This window comes from Tupaia chinensis, unplaced genomic scaffold (assembly GCF_000334495.1).
Source record: "Tupaia chinensis unplaced genomic scaffold, TupChi_1.0 Scaffold000113_1, whole genome shotgun sequence".
NCBI lineage: Eukaryota > Metazoa > Chordata > Mammalia > Scandentia > Tupaiidae > Tupaia > Tupaia belangeri.
This window is the reverse complement of record NW_006159577.1, coordinates 6,533,196-6,551,060: the sequence shown is the minus strand read 5'-3', so window position 1 is coordinate 6,551,060 and position 17,865 is coordinate 6,533,196. Positions and strand designations below refer to the sequence as shown.

The following is a 17,865-nucleotide window of genomic DNA, read 5'->3' as shown; positions in this document are numbered from 1 at the left end:
TTCCCTGAAATAATAGAAGAAAAGGAGGTTAAAAGAGGTTGAATAATCTACCAAAAGTCATAACAATGTCTTCATGACTTCCTAGGGCCCAAAGAAGAAAATTCAGTGTGAGCATGGCTCTTATAAAAACAAACAAAAACAGATATTTACAGGTGTTGGTAAGGATATGAAGAAACTGAAACTCTCATAAACTACTGATAGAAATGTAATATGATGCAGCTTCTTTGGAAAACAGCTGGCAGTTCCTCAGAATGTTAAATACAAAGTTATCCTATACGCCAGCAATTATATTATTATGTATATGCCCATGAGAAATAAAAACACATGTTCATTCAAAAATATGTAAGGAATGTCATCGTAGCATTATTAGTCATAACCAGAAAGTAGAAACAACTCAAATATCCATTATCTGACGAATGGATAAATAACGGATCACACACCCAAACAATGAAATATTATTCAGCAATAAAAAGGAATACAGTAACTCTATATACAACATGGACAAATTTTTTAAGTTGAAGGAGCCAGGTCCCCCAAAAAACACATGTTGTATAATTCTATTTATGTGAAATATCCAGAATATGCAAATCTACAGAGGCAGAACGTATGTCACTGGTTACCTAGAGCTGAGGGAAGAGAAGCAAGAAATTGGAGAATGACTGCTAATCCTAAAATTGATGATTATAGAATTCTTAAAAACTACTAAAACCCACCAAATACTACATATAAAATGAATGAACTATATATGTTTCCCAGGAAGCTGGATCTCATTCCAACTGGGCTGTGAAGCAGATTACGCCATGGATAGCAATGTGGTGCTCTCAGAAGTCAAAAGCATCAGTTTCAGAATCAGACTCCAACACTGGCTCTCCCTTCTCCTGGCTGTACAACCCTGGGCAACTCTGTGAGCTTTAATTTTGTCATAGGTCTTTGTGAAATTATCCTAGTGACTTTAAGTAGATTAAATGAGATGATGCACATAAAAAGTTTACCACAGGACCTGGCACTTGGCAAATGCTCAATAGTAAGCTACTGACTTCATCAACTTCATCCTCAGCATCTCCATCCATGCTCAAACCCCTTTACTGATGTTCCCTCTGATGTGACCTTGGAAAGTTTGCCTATAAAGTAGTTATATATATTTCTGTTTTTATTCCCTTTTTCTGCTTCTCTCACCCAGAGTAGGATGCAGAAATTCACCTACCCTTATCTTCACTAACTTAAAAAGAAAGAGGAAAACAAAAGGGGGTGGGGGTGTTGTCTTTAGGGTGATAAATGATTTAGCAGTGGCAGAATACCCTGAGCCCACATTACCAGGTGTCGGAATTTCTGTCATCAGGCATGGGGTGAAATGGAAACTTTTCAGGGATAAAAGAGAGGCATAGATTCTGTCCTATTAAAAAGATCAATTATCCAGTGCATCCAATAGTCTGTTTTCCAGACTGGCCAAGACAGATGCTTCAGAAAAGGCCATAAAAATCCATTAGCATACTTAATTGCACATTCTGGTACCATGAGAAACATATTGCTGTCCCAACCCCAGCTGGTCCTGGTCCTGAATATTCAATATTCATATCCTCGAGGTAGCTTACCTTTGGTTTAATCTCTCTTCCTTCAAGAGGCTTTTTCTTACCAGGAAATGGGAGGTCTGGGTACCTGCTGTCCACCTCCATCTGCCAGCTTCTGCACTGAATCCTATTTGACCTTACATGTATAATGGGCATTTGAAACAACTGCACCATCAATCATTCATTGAGGACCAATCGTATGCCAGAAAGGGTGCTAAGACTTGGTGAAAAAGGGAGACTTGGACTTAGTTCCTTTCTGAGGGGAATTCTTAAGCCTTATGGGTTGTATTTATTACCTTGTATTACAGTTTCCTAAAAATATGCTGACAACAAAGGAGGGAAAGATTGGGCCTGACTCTAAGGAGAGTGGCAGAGATTTTCATTTTCAATATGAAAGCTAACCTAACAAACTGGCAAAGGATCACTTAGTCCCGGCACTGTGCTACTTTTTTCCACAAGTGCAGAGGGAATATTTTTAAGATCAGAAATGGAATGCTACCTATGTTTGAAAATTGGTTATATTTGGGTCATTTTATTCATTCTCTCCATTTCTTTCAGTTCATCTTATTCAGTTATTTATTATGTGCAAACTCCATGAAAGTGGAGACCGTCTTCACCAGTAATCCCCCCTACGCTAAGACAATGCAAGGCCCAGGTAGTTGCACTAAAGGAACTGGTCAGAGGCAGAAAGGCCAACTGAGGGTGGGGAAAAAAAAAAAAAAAGGCTAATCGGGACTTCTATCTCTTTCTTTTTTAACGATTTACAAAAGTGCATAGAGCCCTTACGCAGTTCCACCCCGAAGAAAAGAGGCATGACTGGAGGCAGAACCTCTTCTTCCAAGCAGGGCCCTTACTGGCGCGGCGCAGCAAAACTACCTGGGCAGGAGTGGCGGGATCCAGGGCAATGGAACCCAGGGACAGTGGAACCTTGGACTCAGCGGAACCTGATAGCAGCGCCTAAGGGTCACCCGGACTCTATTTAAGACGGACGCTCGGTGTCCGCCGCTTCCTACTTGCCGACCGGCACCAAAGGCTCCGGAGTAGCTGTTGCGATGTTACCCTACCCTGTGAACTTCAAGGTTTCCGCGCGAACACTCACCGGGGCCCTCAACACCCACAACAAGGCGGCAGTGGACTGGTGAGGGGCTGGCCTTCTAGGATCGGCCGGGAATTTGTGAGGGGGTGGGGAGAGAACAAGAGGTCCCTTTCCCTGGTTACTTTGGCCTTGCTGGCAGGGTGCCGCCCTTCCACGATGAGATTTTGCTTTAAATGATAGATTGTTGTTGTTATAAAAGTAGTAAATACCCTTTCTGGGAAATTAACCTGTGTAAATACTTCTGTCTTCTTTTCCCGTATTTGTTTTACACCACCTTTCTCTGCATCTTCTTTTACCATCCCATTCCTGTCTCTACCTCTCCTCCAAACTCCAGAAGTCTCTCTTCACCTTTGGTTCAGTGTCTTTGTCTTTCCCTGTCCTTCCTCTCGCTCTCTTTCTCTCTCTCATCTTTGTTTATTCCTGTATTCACTTAACAATGTGCTAGACCCTGTGCTAGGCGCCTGTGTGTTCTCTCACCTGTCTTCACTTACCTTTTCTGGCTCCTCCAGTGTTGGACATGCCTATCAATGACAGGACAACTCGTTTCACTCTTTCTTTCCTACAGCTCTAAAAACTAATAATTAGATGAGGGTAAAGCAAAATTCTGTAGCTGTAGCTGGGAATGTTGACAAGAGGACTGCAACCTCCTGTCCAGTGTTAGTCTTTTATCTGGTTGGAAGGACTGGGACTAGTACTGACACTTAACCCAGGAACATTGTGGATATTAAAAAATCAAGTAAAATAAGACAAGGCTTGTATTCTTAAAGATAGTCAAACTGTGGAAGTTGCTTTATATATCCTTGCAACTCTATGCGCAGCTCTTAGAATCTTTTTTTTTCTGAGTGAAAAAATAAATTTCAAAAAGCACCTTTAAGCTTAGCTAGATCTTCTATTTAAAAGAGATAATGTTAAATATTGGCCATTAAAATAATTTTATTGGTGTAACATCTGAGTGAGATTTATCATTTATTCAAGATGGCAAGAGAGAAATTATTTTCTTGTTTTTTTAATTTAAATTTTAACATTATTGTTTCGTTAGGGGCTGGCAAGGTTTAATTGCTTATGGATGTCATTCGCTTGTGGTGGTGATTGATTCTAATACTGCCCAAACTCTTCAAGTTTTAGAAAAACATAAAGCTGATGTTGTCAAGGTAAGTCATATCCCACTTTGACCCTAAAACATGTTGTCTAGTCTGAAGTTTGATATGTCACTAGGTCCTCATTAAGTCATATGTATAAAAATTGAACAGATTAAAAAATAAAAAAAACTGTCAGAGCATACATGTGCTTGCCAGAAGGATGGAGAGGGAGAAAGTACCTCCCAATGGGGTTTGGTCGCACCATAATCTTTTCTCCTCCACTTCTTCATCTTGTTAGGATTTGAGGCACACACGTGCACCTGGTGTGGTTTTCAAGCCTCTGGGGTCATGAATCAGATTATAGTAGGCCCTGTAGGATCCAGCTCTCTAAACCACTAAGTTATGGGACCATTGGGAAATGTTGAATAGCTTTAAATATGATCATTTAATTGGGATTGCCTAGCATTTATACATATATGTGATTTAATGTCAATCTAGAATGAGTCATTTAATGCTAGTTTTTAGCTCATTTTAGAGGTGAGGAGAAACACCAGTTCTGCTGTTTACCAGAATATCCATCTGTACTAGTTTTGAGCACTTAGAATGTGCTATGGGTAAGGATGTAGTGATGAAAGCCCTCAGATAGTAAGTGAAACTTGCTTAATGTATGGGTGGGAAGATAAGGAGCTATCTAGCATCTAGTTGTGGAGACAAGAAATTTGAGGGTCACAGAAGTATTTCCAGTTTAGGAACTAGCAAATAGTAGTTAGCCAAGTGAAATATCAGGAAAAGAACATTGTGGGGGAAAAAAAAAAAAAACTAGTATACAGACATAAGTAGTACGCCATAAAATTAGCTAAAAAAACGGGTACTCTTGTAAGAATAATGAAAGAGAAGACAGATTGCCCAGCTGTCCTGCAGATTTTATAAGATTACCAAGGAGTTTGGATTTTTAAATAGGAGATTAATATAATTCTGTTTGCACTTTAGAAAAACTAATTTTGAGGGACCAGCAGTTGGCGTAATGGCTATGTCACTGGACTCCCATGTAGTCGACTGTGGTTTGAGTCCTGGACCCGGTAGCTTAAACTCAAGCCGGGTGCATGTGTGTACATGCCCAAGATCCCGAGAGGAGAATGGAGGAGAAGGGATTGCGGTGTGGCCATGCCCCCTGGAGGCTGATTTCTTGCTTTTTGTCTCTCTCTGTCTTTCTGGTGAGTGTACCTGCCCTATAGCAAAAAGCTCTAAAACAACAAAAAACTAACTTTGACAGTAGTGGAGGAGCTATTAGAAAAAGCCAATCAGAAGCAGTGAGATCATTTAGGAGACTTTTGCAGTAATTTTGGCAAGAAATTCTAAGGACCTTAAAAAAGACTGGGGCATGGAGGACTCATATGTAAGAGCAATGTAAGAGGTAAAGCTGAAAGCCTTTATAGTAGTTAATATAAGAGAGAGTTGAGACCAGCAGATGGCATAATGATTACGTTGCTGGACTCCCATGTAGTTCACTGCAGTTCAAATCCTGGACCCAGCAGCTTAAAACTCACCCTGGGGGTGTATGTATTTGTGCCCAAAATCCCGAGAGGAGAATGGAGGAGAAGGGATTGCAGCGTGGCCATCCCCACGGGGGGTGATTTCTCACTTTCTGTCTATCTCTGTCTCTCTGGTGAGTAGACACACCCTATAGCAAAAACCTCTAAAAATAAATAAATGAATAAATAAATAAGGGAGATTCAGAAGAAAATGACCCTAAGGTAACAGAATGCCAGTGTTGCCAATTATGATAGAGTGAGTGCATGTCAAGTCAGTGAGTTTAAGCTTTCAACATGCAACCTATGATAGGTTGTGTTATGTTCTGAAGTTTAGAAGGGAAGGCAAAATTGGAGTTAGAGATTTGAAGTACTTTTGTTTTTAATAACAGCTTCCTTGAGATATTCATACCATGAAATTCACCCATTTAAAGTGTATAATTCCATGGGTTTTAGTACATTTACAGAGTCTGCACTCATAAATATAGTCAATTTCATCACCCCAAAAAGAAACCCTGTATCTATTAGCAATCAACCTCCATTTCCACTGCCCCCCACATCCCTAGGCAACCACTAATCTACTTTATGTCTCTGTGGAAGATTTGCCTATCATGGCCATTTCATATAAATGAAATCATACAATATGTGGCCTTTTGTGCCTGACTTCTTTCCCTTAGTTTAGTGTTTTCAAGGTTCATCTATGCTGTAGCATTTATCAATAGTCTATCTTTTTATTGCTAAATAATATCCTACTATGAGTATATATCACATCTATTTTATTGATCACCATTTGAGTATATCCTACTTTTTAGCTATGATCAAAAATGCTGCTATCAACATTTGTGTATAAGTTTTTATGTGAACCTAAGTGGAATTTATTATTATATACCTGTACATACATATACATGCCCACACATATATACACTCAGTTCTTACTATTCCTGGTAGGTATAGTCAATGAAGTTATTGCAAATACTGAATTAGTGAATACCAAAACACTGTTTACTCCTAAGTTTCTGTGTGCCTATGGTCAAAACACTTTGATCAGCTGACAAATACATAATCTTATTTTATATACATTTTTGTTTGAAGACATTTAATCTATATTGCTGGTTTATTAACATTGAGCACATGGCTAGCAGCATGTATCTGAACAAAACATATGTACTTTTTTCTGTAAGATACATTTCAGCTTCTTAGCAGTATATAGCACTATGCTTATGGACCATTTTAAACAGTGACATCACTCCCCCCAAAAAGCACCAAAAAAAGTTACTAAATAGGTCACAAAATAAAGCAAAAAAAAGAAAGAAAGAAAAAAAGAAGTTACTAAATAGATCACAGAATAGACACTTATTTGCATTACGAAAGCTGCAGCAAGAACACACATGTATATTGGATGACTCAAAACTTTCACTGCTTTGTTCTTGTTTGCAAATGACTACAAAAGTGCTACATGTGTTGATTTTGAAATTACAAATTTTAATGAATAAGCAAATTCACAAACCCAGAATTTGCAAACAGTAAGGCTCAGTTGTACATGTACAACATATACCCACTCACACATTCAAACATATGTATGCATGTACTACATATGCACACACGCAAACACACTTCATTTCTTATGGTGCCTGAGGAGAAGTTGTATTGCATACAGTAAAATCCTCTTATTAACACTGATGGTCAGAAAACGTTTTCTTTCCACCTTTTTCTTTTTTAAAAATAATTATTTTATTTAACGATATTTATTTATTTATTTAAATTTGACCAGAGAGGGACAGAGTGAGAGTGAGAGAGAGAGAAGGAAAGTGAGAAAGCAAGCTGCTAGGTCTGGGACTCGTAGTGTAGTCGGCCACGTGGGTGTCCACCCCTTAACCACCATAACACCTGCCAGCCCCTGTTTCCATCTTTTTCATGAGTACAGTTGGCATTGGTTAGCTTACTTTCCTATCTTAGCATTATACATGAGTGTGTTTATGTATGCATATACATGTGTGTATGTATATGTATTGGGTCACTGAAAAGTCATGATGCATTTTTGCATAAAAGAAAGTACATCATAACTTTTCTGACAGTCCAATGTATATTTGAAGATATTTTATGGTGTTTAAGTTTATTCATTACACACATATTGAACAGTAGGTTTGGATACTGTACTGTCTGTGAATAGTAATGTGAACAAAACCTGTATGATTTTCCTGTTGAATAGAAAGCTCCTTGTGTTGATGATAAGTAAAAAGGAAAAAAAAGGAAGTAAAATAAGTACAAACTATATAGCAAATGCTTGAAAGAAAACAAGCAGGTAGCTGAGGTAGAAGAACAAGGAGTAATGACCAAAGAAGTGACTAGGGTAGTGGCCAGGGAAGGCCTTGGCTCATGATAAGGACTTTGAAACTTGTTTATTACTCATTCAGTTTTCAAAAATTAAATCAGATTTGCCTTGCAGTGCTTTAATTTTTTAATTTAAAAATTACATTCTTAGTAATGTTGCTAGAGGTAAGAAATATGGGTTTTTCTTAAAGAAAAAAAAAAACTTACACATTTATGGACAGCCAGAATTTACTTTCTTTTGGTTTTTCCTATTTTTCCTTCTGCAAGCTTTTTGTGTCTTTATGTTCTCTCCATTTATTTAGGAGAGTGGAATTCAGAAAAACATTCTACTTAGCAGTTTATGATTGTAGATGTTTTACCATGCTTTACTTTTAGGAAAACTAATATCTGAGATATTCAGGACTTTTTACCTGAATTTCCCAAAATACTAAGACTATGCATTGTTTTTAATATTTTAAAGGCAGAAGCATTGTGATTTTTTAAAAACATTCTAACTACAACTTTAAAAACATTCATGAATTACAAAAATGTCTAATTTCAAAATCAAAATCATTTTTTGGTTATTCTTGCTAAATATTTTTGTAATATGAATGTGGTATAGATTCTGGCAGAGGTTTTGTAAAAATTTTGTTCGTTTCGTCCAGCACAAGTATTTACTTGATTTGATTTCTTCTTGATACTAGGTTAAATGGGCCAGGGAAAACTATCACCATAACATTGGTTCACCATATTGCTTGCGCTTAGCTTCCGCCGACGTTAATGGAAAGATCATCGTTTGGGACGTAGCAGCAGGAGTAGCTCAGTGTGAGATCCAAGAGCACGCCAAACCTATTCAGGGTGAGGAAAGTATGCTGTGCTAAGTTCTTAATTGCTTAAAGTGTTATTTTTTTTTTAATCCAATTTATTTCAGCACTTCAAGACCATTCTTGCTTGTGGTTAGACTGTTCTATTGATCTGAATCTAGTACTGATACACTTCTGGGTATATTTCTTCAAATCTCAACTAATTTGTGCTTTGGTAAAACTCACTAATTTCAATGAGGCATCATAAGAAAAATTTAACTGCTATAGTCTTATAATCTAAGCTGTAAGTAAACTTGGCTGAACTGCTATTATGTAGTAGGTATCAATGCTTACTTTATATTAATAGTGATGAACCTAATTTTATTCTCATTATCTTAATAGATCGTTTGTTTGCTCATTTCTTTATTCATTTACTGACCTAAAACCAGTACAATATTTTTTAGATTTAGGTTTTTGAGTGACTCTCTTGACTGAAAGAATTGTTTAAAGGACTATTTTAAAACTATTTACCCAGGGAACCAGCAGTTGGCATAATGACTATGTCGCTGGACTCCCATGTAGTTGACTACTGTTTGAGTCCAGGACCTGATGACTTAAACTCCCGCCGGGCGTGTGTGCGTGCGTGTCCAAGATCCCAAGAGGAGAAGGGATTGTGACCTGGCCATCTCCCCTGAGGGGTGATTTCTTGCTTTCTGTCTCTCTGTATCTATCTTTCTGGCGAATGCGCAGGCCCTGTAGCAAAAACCTCTCAAAAAAAAAAAAAATAAAATAAACAAACAAAAAAAAAACAAACCCAAAAAACTACTTATACAGTACTTACCATATATTAGGTTTGGTATTAGATCTTTTAACCCAGTTACTGTGAAAAATCATAAAACATTGCAAATTCTCATTAAGTAATTCCACAAAAATGTTAGAGAAGCTTGATCATGGCTAGGACAGTATTACATATTGATTTTATAGTGCAAATTACCTTTTATCTTTGAAGTAATAGTTCAGATTACTTAAAAATATTGATCTTGGGGGCCAGCAGGTGGCGTCGTGTTTGAGGCGCTGGACTCACCTGTCCAGCTACAGTATGAGTGCTGGACTTGGTGACTTACTTTCTCACTTTCCCTCTCTCTGTCTCTCTCTGTGTCTCTTTCTAGTGAGCACATGTGCCCTATAGCAAATTTAAAAATAGTAATAATAAATAAATAATAAATAATTCTTTAAAAAATATATGTTGGTCTTGGAATTTTAACCAGGTAACCCATTTTTATCTAAAATTAGCCTTTCCTCTGCAATCTTGACTCATCCATGTATGTATGTTACATTTTAAAGTAGGGTAGGCTGTTAAGATTTTAAGGATTATGTTAAAAAACTAAGTAGAAGGACAAGTTAAATGTTTTGAAGTGAGTGATTTCTGAATTTTGCCTTTATTTATCTGGTCTTCGCAGATGTTCAGTGGTTGTGGAATCAAGATGCTTCCCGAGATTTATTGCTTGCTATTCACCCACCAAATTATATTGTGCTCTGGAATGCAGATACTGGCACCAAATTGTGGAAGAAGAGCTATGCAGATAATATTCTTTCTTTTTCTTTTGATCCTTTTGACCCTTCCCATTTAACTTGTAAGTAATAGTTTCTAAGCACATCAAATCCATGTATATGCAGCTCCTAATACACATACAGACCTTCCTATCATTAGCAAGTATTTTGACAAATTTAAGTCAGCAAGCCACACTTTCACTACGGGACAGTTACTGTGATAATCTAATTCAGTCTGAATGGTATTTGTTTTTCTGGGAACATTTAAAGACCTTGAATCAAGGATTTCATTTAATCTGTGGTCAAGTTAGGTTCTTGCTTTTTAAAAAATCATCCTAATCATGTTGTTCATTTTGTGTACCATAAACAGATCATACAAAGAATAGAGTAAGCCCAAGGGAATTTTTTCTTGAAGTGGTTTTTGCCAGTAAGCTTTTGATGTTTTACTGAGCTCATGGTCTAAAATGAGATTTGTTTTAGACAGACGTTTTCGTGGCTAAAGTATGCTTTATTCAATCATTAACAGCTATTTCTTGAGCTATTACTACTGCTTCGGGAACCAAGATGAGGGTTCTTCTCTTTACTGAGTTTGCGTTTTAGTGAGAGGGAATCAGAGCATAAACTATAAATATAAGTTAGTATATTAAGAGGCAATAAATGATATAAAGGAAAATAAAACTAGATAAAGTAGTTGGTGGGGAATGGGAGAGAAGGGTGTACAGTTGTGTTAGAGCAGTCACAGTAGGCTTTATTTTGATAATGATCACAACCTTTAGGAGGTCAGGCAAGGGGCTTGGTCAAGAGTGTTTTCCCTGGGTCTAAATGACTTAAAATTCTAATTTTTATCCATTAGCATTTATTGAAGGGTGTTTATGTGTGTCTGTGTTTGTTGAAAAAGCGAGAAAAGCAGATAAATAGATGTTAAGTGGGAAACATAGCTGTATAAATAATTACGATACAGTGTGTTTAGGTATTTGCATGTATGAATGTTTGTTTATGGAAATGTGTATACACTCTGTCACCCACTTGTTTGCATAAAGGCAATGCTGTGGGCTCTCAGAGGAGGGCGGGCTTAGCCAGCAGAGTCAGGGAGGAAAGGCATCACAGAGGGAAGCAAGTGGGGAACTTGATGGATGATTGAATTCTGGAACCTGAAAAGGAGACAAGGCTTTAGGCTAACTTGATGGATCGGCACTTACATTTCTGTAATTCAGTTGGTGAAAGCATTATGTACTTGAAAATGTCAGTAGACCTAACATCTTTGATTTCTTCATGTCATCATGAGGATTGTCATCACCTTGTTTACGTAAAGCAGCCTCACTGACTGCTGGGACGCAGGCTAGATAAGGTTTTTCTGCTCTTATATCCTTACATTAGTCAGCCTCATTGTTAAAGGAGATTGTTTCCTTGTTAGTCATAAAAAGGCATACTTTGTATTACTAAATGTGGTGCTGCCTCTTTGAATTTTTTTTTTTTATAAGCAACTATGGGCACTGCACTTATTTTTTTCTAAATGTAAAGGAGAACCAGAACACTCTACTGCTCCTAAGGTTTAGTCTGATGTTTGAAGAGAAAAAGGAAATATGTGTAGACTGAGTAACCCATAATCATAAAAAATTTAGTACCATCAAATTAAATATTTGAATTTAGGTAATTGTGATATGCAGAGTCTCTTACATATGGGTTTTTTTTCTTCCTCTTTGAATCTTATGTTCTGAAAGTGCTTGGATTTTGGAGTTATGGGATATAATGAAGAAAGGTTTTTAATGAAAGTCCTTGCACTGAATTTATTTGGAAGAACAAACATTTGTTCTTTCTGCCAATAACTTTCTGGTATCTTTTTAATATAAAGAATAATTTAGAATGCTGAGCTTGGAGGCCTCTAATGAATTGTAATGGACCACCTGTTTCTCTTCAGCTTGGAGAACACTGTCATTATGTTATGACTACATAACATTGCCAGTTCTGTATTATTAAAATTATCATTATCTTGCTCTCAAAATTTTATTGGAATAAAACTCTATACTAAACTTGATTAAACTTTAATCAGAATTTTACTTCTCTCAATATAGTACTCACCAGCGAGGGTATTGTATTCATCTCAGACTTCTCTCCATCTAAACCTCCCTCTGGCCCGGGGAAAAAAGTCTACATATCCAGCCCACACTCTAGCCCAGCTCATAACAAGCTGGCTGCCGCCACAGGTGCCAAGAAGGCTCTTAACAAAGTTAAAATTTTAATTACTCAAGAGAAACCTAGGTAAGTTTCAAGTGCAAAACTAACAATGACATTCATCTGTTTATCAGATATGCAAGCAGCATTTATGAAAATTTGCTAAGATTTATTTTCTTTCTAATATCAATCTCTCATTTATTTTTTATTAACATTTTTGGTTTTGTTCTTGTTTTTTCCTTTCATGATAGAAAAGAGACATAACCTCAACAGGGTCTTACCATGCCTTGATCATCCCCATAGCTTCCCAGCCAGCCAGGATCATGAGTGTGTATGTGGGTATGGCATGTTTAAGTTGACCCAGGATCCAAACCCAGGCTTCCTGTATGGTTCCAATATTGCACAGTGGCACTTTACCTCCTATGCTACTTCATCTGGGCCCTCACCTTTTCTTTTTTTTGCTATAGGGCACATGCACTCACTGAAGAGACAAAAGACGGAGACAGAAAGCAAGAAATCACCCCCCCTCCCCAAGGGAAACGGCCATGCCGTAATACCTTCTCTCCATTCTCCTCTCAGGATTTTAGGCACACACACACGTGTGTGCAGCATGAGTTTTAAGCTGCTGGGAATGGGATTTGATCCACAGTTGACTACGTGGGAGTCAAGTGATGTGCCCATTATGCTGTCTGCTGGTCTCACCTTTTCTTATTTCTAATTTAATTTATTAGAGGAAAAAATATTCTTTTTTTCCTTCCTGAAGGAGCTTGAACATTCAACATGGATTTTTTGTTTCTACTAGTTGTGCTAAACTTCCCTGCTGGTTTTTAGATTAAATTTTTGGCTTTTGAAATATGAAATTATCACTCTAAACGTGTGGTTATCAAATACATTAAAAATTTGGGGTTCCAGCAGGTGGCATAGTGGTTAAGGCACTTGACTCCCACATGGTCAATCCTGGTTCAAGTCCTGGACCTGGTGACTTGAAAACTCACCCCAGGTGTGTGTGTGTGTGTGTGTGTGTGTGCCCAAAATCCTGAGAGGAGAATAGAAGAGAAGGAATTGTGGCAAGGCTATTTGTCCTGCAGAATGATTTCTCACTTTGTCTCTGGCAAGTGCACATGCCCTACAGCAAAAATCTCTGTCTCTAAAAAAAAAAAAAAACAGGGTGTCCAGCCATGACTGCACTGCTAAGACATTGTACTCTGTAAGTTGGAAACTTTTATGTGATGCCCAGGTTCTATTTCCAGACCAGTCTAAGGGCCAGGTACAGTAGAGTGCACCTGCAATCCCAGGAACCCAAGGAAGCTGAAGAGATGGATTGGGAGTGTGTAGCCAGGACGGGCAGCATAGTGAGACATTGTCTGAAAGAGCTAGGCATTGTGCCACATGCTTGTGTGGCTAAGGCAGAAGGATCCCCATGGAGTGACACCCTGCCTTAAAGGAAGGAAAGTGGTGGTACAAGGTGGATTTTCATTTTAAGTACATTTTCCTGATTTAAGTGCTGTACCTTTTTTACTAGCCAGTAAAATATAGATGTTTTTCTTAGGCAGCTTAAGTTATTTTCTACCCTAATTAAGAGCTGGGTTTTGGTGAAAGCTGTAGCTATGTGACTGAGAAAATTCCTTAATCTTGATTAAATTTCACTCACCCAATCTCTGAAATAGAGTTTTAAAGTATTACATAGGGTTTTTTTTTTTAAAGAATTATTTTGTTTTAACTTTATTATTATTATTATTATCCAGTTTGATCAGAGAGAGACAGAGAGAGAGAGAGGAAGTGAGAAAGCAAGCCACCAGGTCCGAGACTTGAACCGTAGTCGGCCATGTGGGAGTCCAGCGCCTTTAACCACCATGCCACTTGCCGGCCCCTCCATAGGGTTTTGTAAAGATTAATATATACAATAATGTAAGTAAAGTACTTAATGTACTGGTTGATATTTAATAAGCATTTTAAAGAATGCTGTTATTTTTATTTTAGAGATTGTAACTGAATAAAATTTTAACTTATGTAACTAATTTTATTAATTAGAAAACGATTTCTGTCTTTTCCCAAGAGCTGTGATCTGTTCATTACTGCAAGGCAGGTTTTTTTTTGTTTTGTTTTTGCATTCATTTTGATAGCCTTTGTTTTTAATATAAGATTAATCTATTTAGACTTTGTGGGTAACTACCTGAAAAATACATGGGTAAAGTATAAATTGTACTACAGATTCTGAATTTCTGTGTAAATATTTGTATATATTAAATGATAGGCTGGCTAAAGTTCACTGGTTCATTTATCCCCTACTCTGTGCTGAAATGACTGATTCATGATTGCTCCTTAAGTATCTTAATAGAACTTTCTTTTTTTCATAAGTACTTATTTGTCAATCTGAATAGTTTTATAAGTTATGATTTATATCACATATGTTTGTTTTCTCTCAAGTGAATCATTTGTACATTTTGAATATCAGGAAAATCCATTATTATGCCATCACAAAGAACTGCTCTGTGCTTATGCACCATGTGGGATCCAGACTCCTTAACCGCCACACTACCTGTTGGCCCCCTGATGTACTATTTTAAATGTTATTTAACTTCATCTGCCTAGAAAATGGCAGAATCGGTCTTTTTTTTTTTTTTTTTTTTTTTGAGAGAGAGAGATATTTTGCTAGAGGACATGTACACTCAGAGAGACAGAAAGCAATAAATCAACTCCCAGGGGGAATGGCCATGCTGCATTCTCCTATCCTTCATTCTCCTCTCAGGATTTTGGGCATACACACACACACACACACACACACACACACACATGCCCAGTATGAGTTTCAAGCTGCTGGGTCTGGGACTCAAACTGTGGTAGGCCACATAGGAGTCTAGCACCTTAACCACCATACCACCTGCTAGCTCCCAGAATCATGATTTTAATACAATAAAAGTCCCTCTATTTTTCTGGCCCTCTAAACCAACTTTATTTTAAATTTCAAGACCTTTCAATAAGATTATCATGTAAAAAGAAAATAATATGTAATTATGTACCTATTTCTATTTAAATGTATTAGGTCATCAGAAAAGTTAGGATATATTTTTTCATGTTTCTCTATGCAAAAATGCATTATGACTTTTCCCAATATTTAATATATAGAGGCCATATGCAAAAGTCTTTGCAGCTGTCACAAAAATAAATTTTGAGACTCAACAACCTTAAAGTCCTCATAGTTTTGTCTTTATTTACACAGGAAAAGCATGTTCTTATATAAGTGAATAAAATAACTTTTTTTTTTTTTTAATGATTTAAGAGTTTAAAAATGAAATCAGAGTAGGGGAAATGACTTGCCCACGGCCATATGGATAGTCTAGTAACTTCTGGTCTGGTGCCTTAATTACTCTAAATGTTTATGTTTTAATCCTGGTTCCTGATTTCAGCAATCTGTCTAGAACTTACAATTGCAATGTAAAAATAAAAGTACTTTATGAATGCCAGTGTAGTATTGTCACTTACCATCTCATAAACATAATGCTTTACTACAGAAACACTGACATTTCTACCCCACCTATTCAATATTACTTTTATAGTTTTGTTTTTGGCAACTAGTAGAGGTCAGTTTTGGATACTGTGGTCATTTCAGGAAATGGTGATACATGTTCATTGATAGTTTTAATATGAAATTCTTTATTAACTTTTTCTGATATGAATAAGGTCTTTGACTCATTTCTTGATGCCTAAAGTAAATATTTACTTTTTCCAGTGCTGAATTCATAACGCTCAATGACTGCCTTCAATTGGCATATTTACCTTCAAAAAGGAATCACATGTTGTTACTCTATCCGCGAGAGATTCTAATCCTTGACCTCGAGGTGAATCAAACAGTGGGTGTGATTGCAATAGAAAGAACAGGAGTTCCATTTTTGCAGGTATCTACAATTTATAAATTACATTGCCTAAAGGTATTAGGGATATTTGGTAAAGATCATAATGTTGCAAAAACCCTCTTTTTCTATTTTTTGAAAAAATTAACACTATTTTATAGCCTTTATTTTTCTGCATTTTGATTTACCCTAAAATTTTCTGAGTGACCCTGAGATTTTTTTTTTACTAAACTATTTAAGTGGATACAGATAATTTTTTCTAGGATTATCAACCAATTTTAAAAAATATTCTTTTAGTTTTGGGGAGATTATTTGTATATCTTTGTTTTGTTTTTATTTTTGCTTTTGTATCCTCTGTGGGTTTGAGTTTCGCAGTACATAATTTATTAATCTCTTTTGTTTATAAAAGTAAATATATATCATCTTTTTAAAGGTGATACCCTGCTTTCAGCGTGATGGTTTATTTTGTCTGCATGAAAATGGTTGCATAACCTTACGTGTTCGAAGATCTTATAATAGTATTTTCACTACTTCAAATGAGGAACCAGGTGAGTTTACATCTCATAATAATGTCAATTATATTTTTCTTCAAAATTATTTCATAGAATTTTGTGTGGTAAATACCAGCAAAGATACAAATAATAATCCTTGCCTTGAGAAAGGATTAGAATATGGGCATAGCATGAAGCATAAGAAAGAACAAGCCCAGGGTCCACCTCGCAGCACAGTGGTTAAGTGTTACGTATAGGAAACTGATCTCACATGGCTGACCATGCTTCAAATCCCTGCCCTGGGAGACTTGGAAAACAAGCTGTTTATGTGCCTGTGTGCCCCAAATTCTGGTGGTTTGGAGAGATGTAGGAAAAAGAATTGCAGTGTGACTACACCATATTGGTGGTGTTTTTGCACACTCTCCTTTTTCTTTCTCTGGTGAGTATACATGCCCTCTACAATTAAAAAAAAAAACAAACAAAAAATAAAACTATAAGCCTGAGATTAATCTTTTGATGCTGTAACAGTGCACTTCTTATAGTATAACAAAGAAAAAAAATTTTTTTTTTATACACCACAGATTAGTTTATTTTTTGACACCCATCATGTCATGAATTCATAGGGAATAGGTTCCAGTAGCTCAGGCTCCTTTCCATTGGTTCTCACAAAGTGTGCTTCTCTGGGTGGAGCAGGCTGGTGCTTTAGTTGAACCCAGGTACCTTTCTCTTCGGCTTCCTTCTTTTACTGGTCATTTTCCTTCACATGTTTTATGTAGCTATCTCTGCTCTTAGAATGCTTAATATGCTCAATATGCACATTAATTCTCTTGGCAAAAATCTTGCCTATAACTTGTTTGTTCACAACGATGCCAACAGCATGCTGGGTAACATTGTAGACTCTTCCAGTTTTGCCATGGTAACACTTGTGGGGCATTCCTTTTGGAACAGTACCCATTCCCTTAATGTCTATAATATCACCTTTCTTGTAGATTCGCATTTATATTGCCAAAGGAACAACTACATGTTTTCTAAAAGGCCTGGAGAACATATATCAGTTGCCTCTCTTTTCCCTTTGTGTTCGTCATTTTGGTTAATTACTGGAAGATGGCGGTTCCGGCCAAATGGAAGGCAACAAAGAAAAAATTTTTGATGGTCTCCATGAGCCAAATAGATGTAATTTTTTGTGAATTTTTTTAGTACAAGTCCAACATTGTATTCCTTTATTATTATACCCCTTTGAGTTTTTCTCTGCTATAGGAATTTCTATTGTAAAGGGACGTAGGTTAATAAATATCTAAGGCCCAGGACCAGCAGGTGGCGTAGTGGTTATGTTGCTGGATGTAGTTGACTGCAGTTTGAGTCCCGGATCCAGCAACTTAAAACTCACACTGGGTGCATGTGCACATGTGCCCAAA

General features: G+C 36.9%; 1 protein-coding gene and 1 long non-coding RNA gene across 3 annotated transcripts in view; one reads left to right on the top strand and one right to left on the bottom strand.

Annotated features, from left to right (window-relative positions):
• The window catches only part of LOC102488615 (uncharacterized), a 32,180-nt gene extending 30,062 nt beyond the window's left edge, over positions 1 to 2,118 (bottom strand). The window contains exon 1 of the long non-coding RNA XR_003548657.1: positions 1,593 to 2,118. This is a non-coding gene — a long non-coding RNA (uncharacterized LOC102488615). The remainder of the gene's footprint in view (positions 1 to 1,592) is intronic.
• A 447-nt stretch (positions 2,119 to 2,565) lies between these two features.
• WDR11 (WD repeat domain 11) overlaps positions 2,566 to 17,865 on the top strand; it is a 70,334-nt gene continuing 55,034 nt past the window's right edge. For both annotated transcript variants that reach the window (XM_006143958.3, XM_006143957.3), the window contains exons 1-7: positions 2,566 to 2,706; positions 3,704 to 3,815; positions 8,287 to 8,440; positions 9,846 to 10,019; positions 12,009 to 12,195; positions 15,839 to 16,004; positions 16,393 to 16,507. In XM_006143958.3, coding sequence (XP_006144020.1) covers positions 2,621 to 2,706; positions 3,704 to 3,815; positions 8,287 to 8,440; positions 9,846 to 10,019; positions 12,009 to 12,195; positions 15,839 to 16,004; positions 16,393 to 16,507 — 994 coding nt within the window. In that variant the 5' untranslated portion in view covers positions 2,566 to 2,620. The remainder of the gene's footprint in view (positions 2,707 to 3,703; positions 3,816 to 8,286; positions 8,441 to 9,845; positions 10,020 to 12,008; positions 12,196 to 15,838; positions 16,005 to 16,392; positions 16,508 to 17,865) is intronic.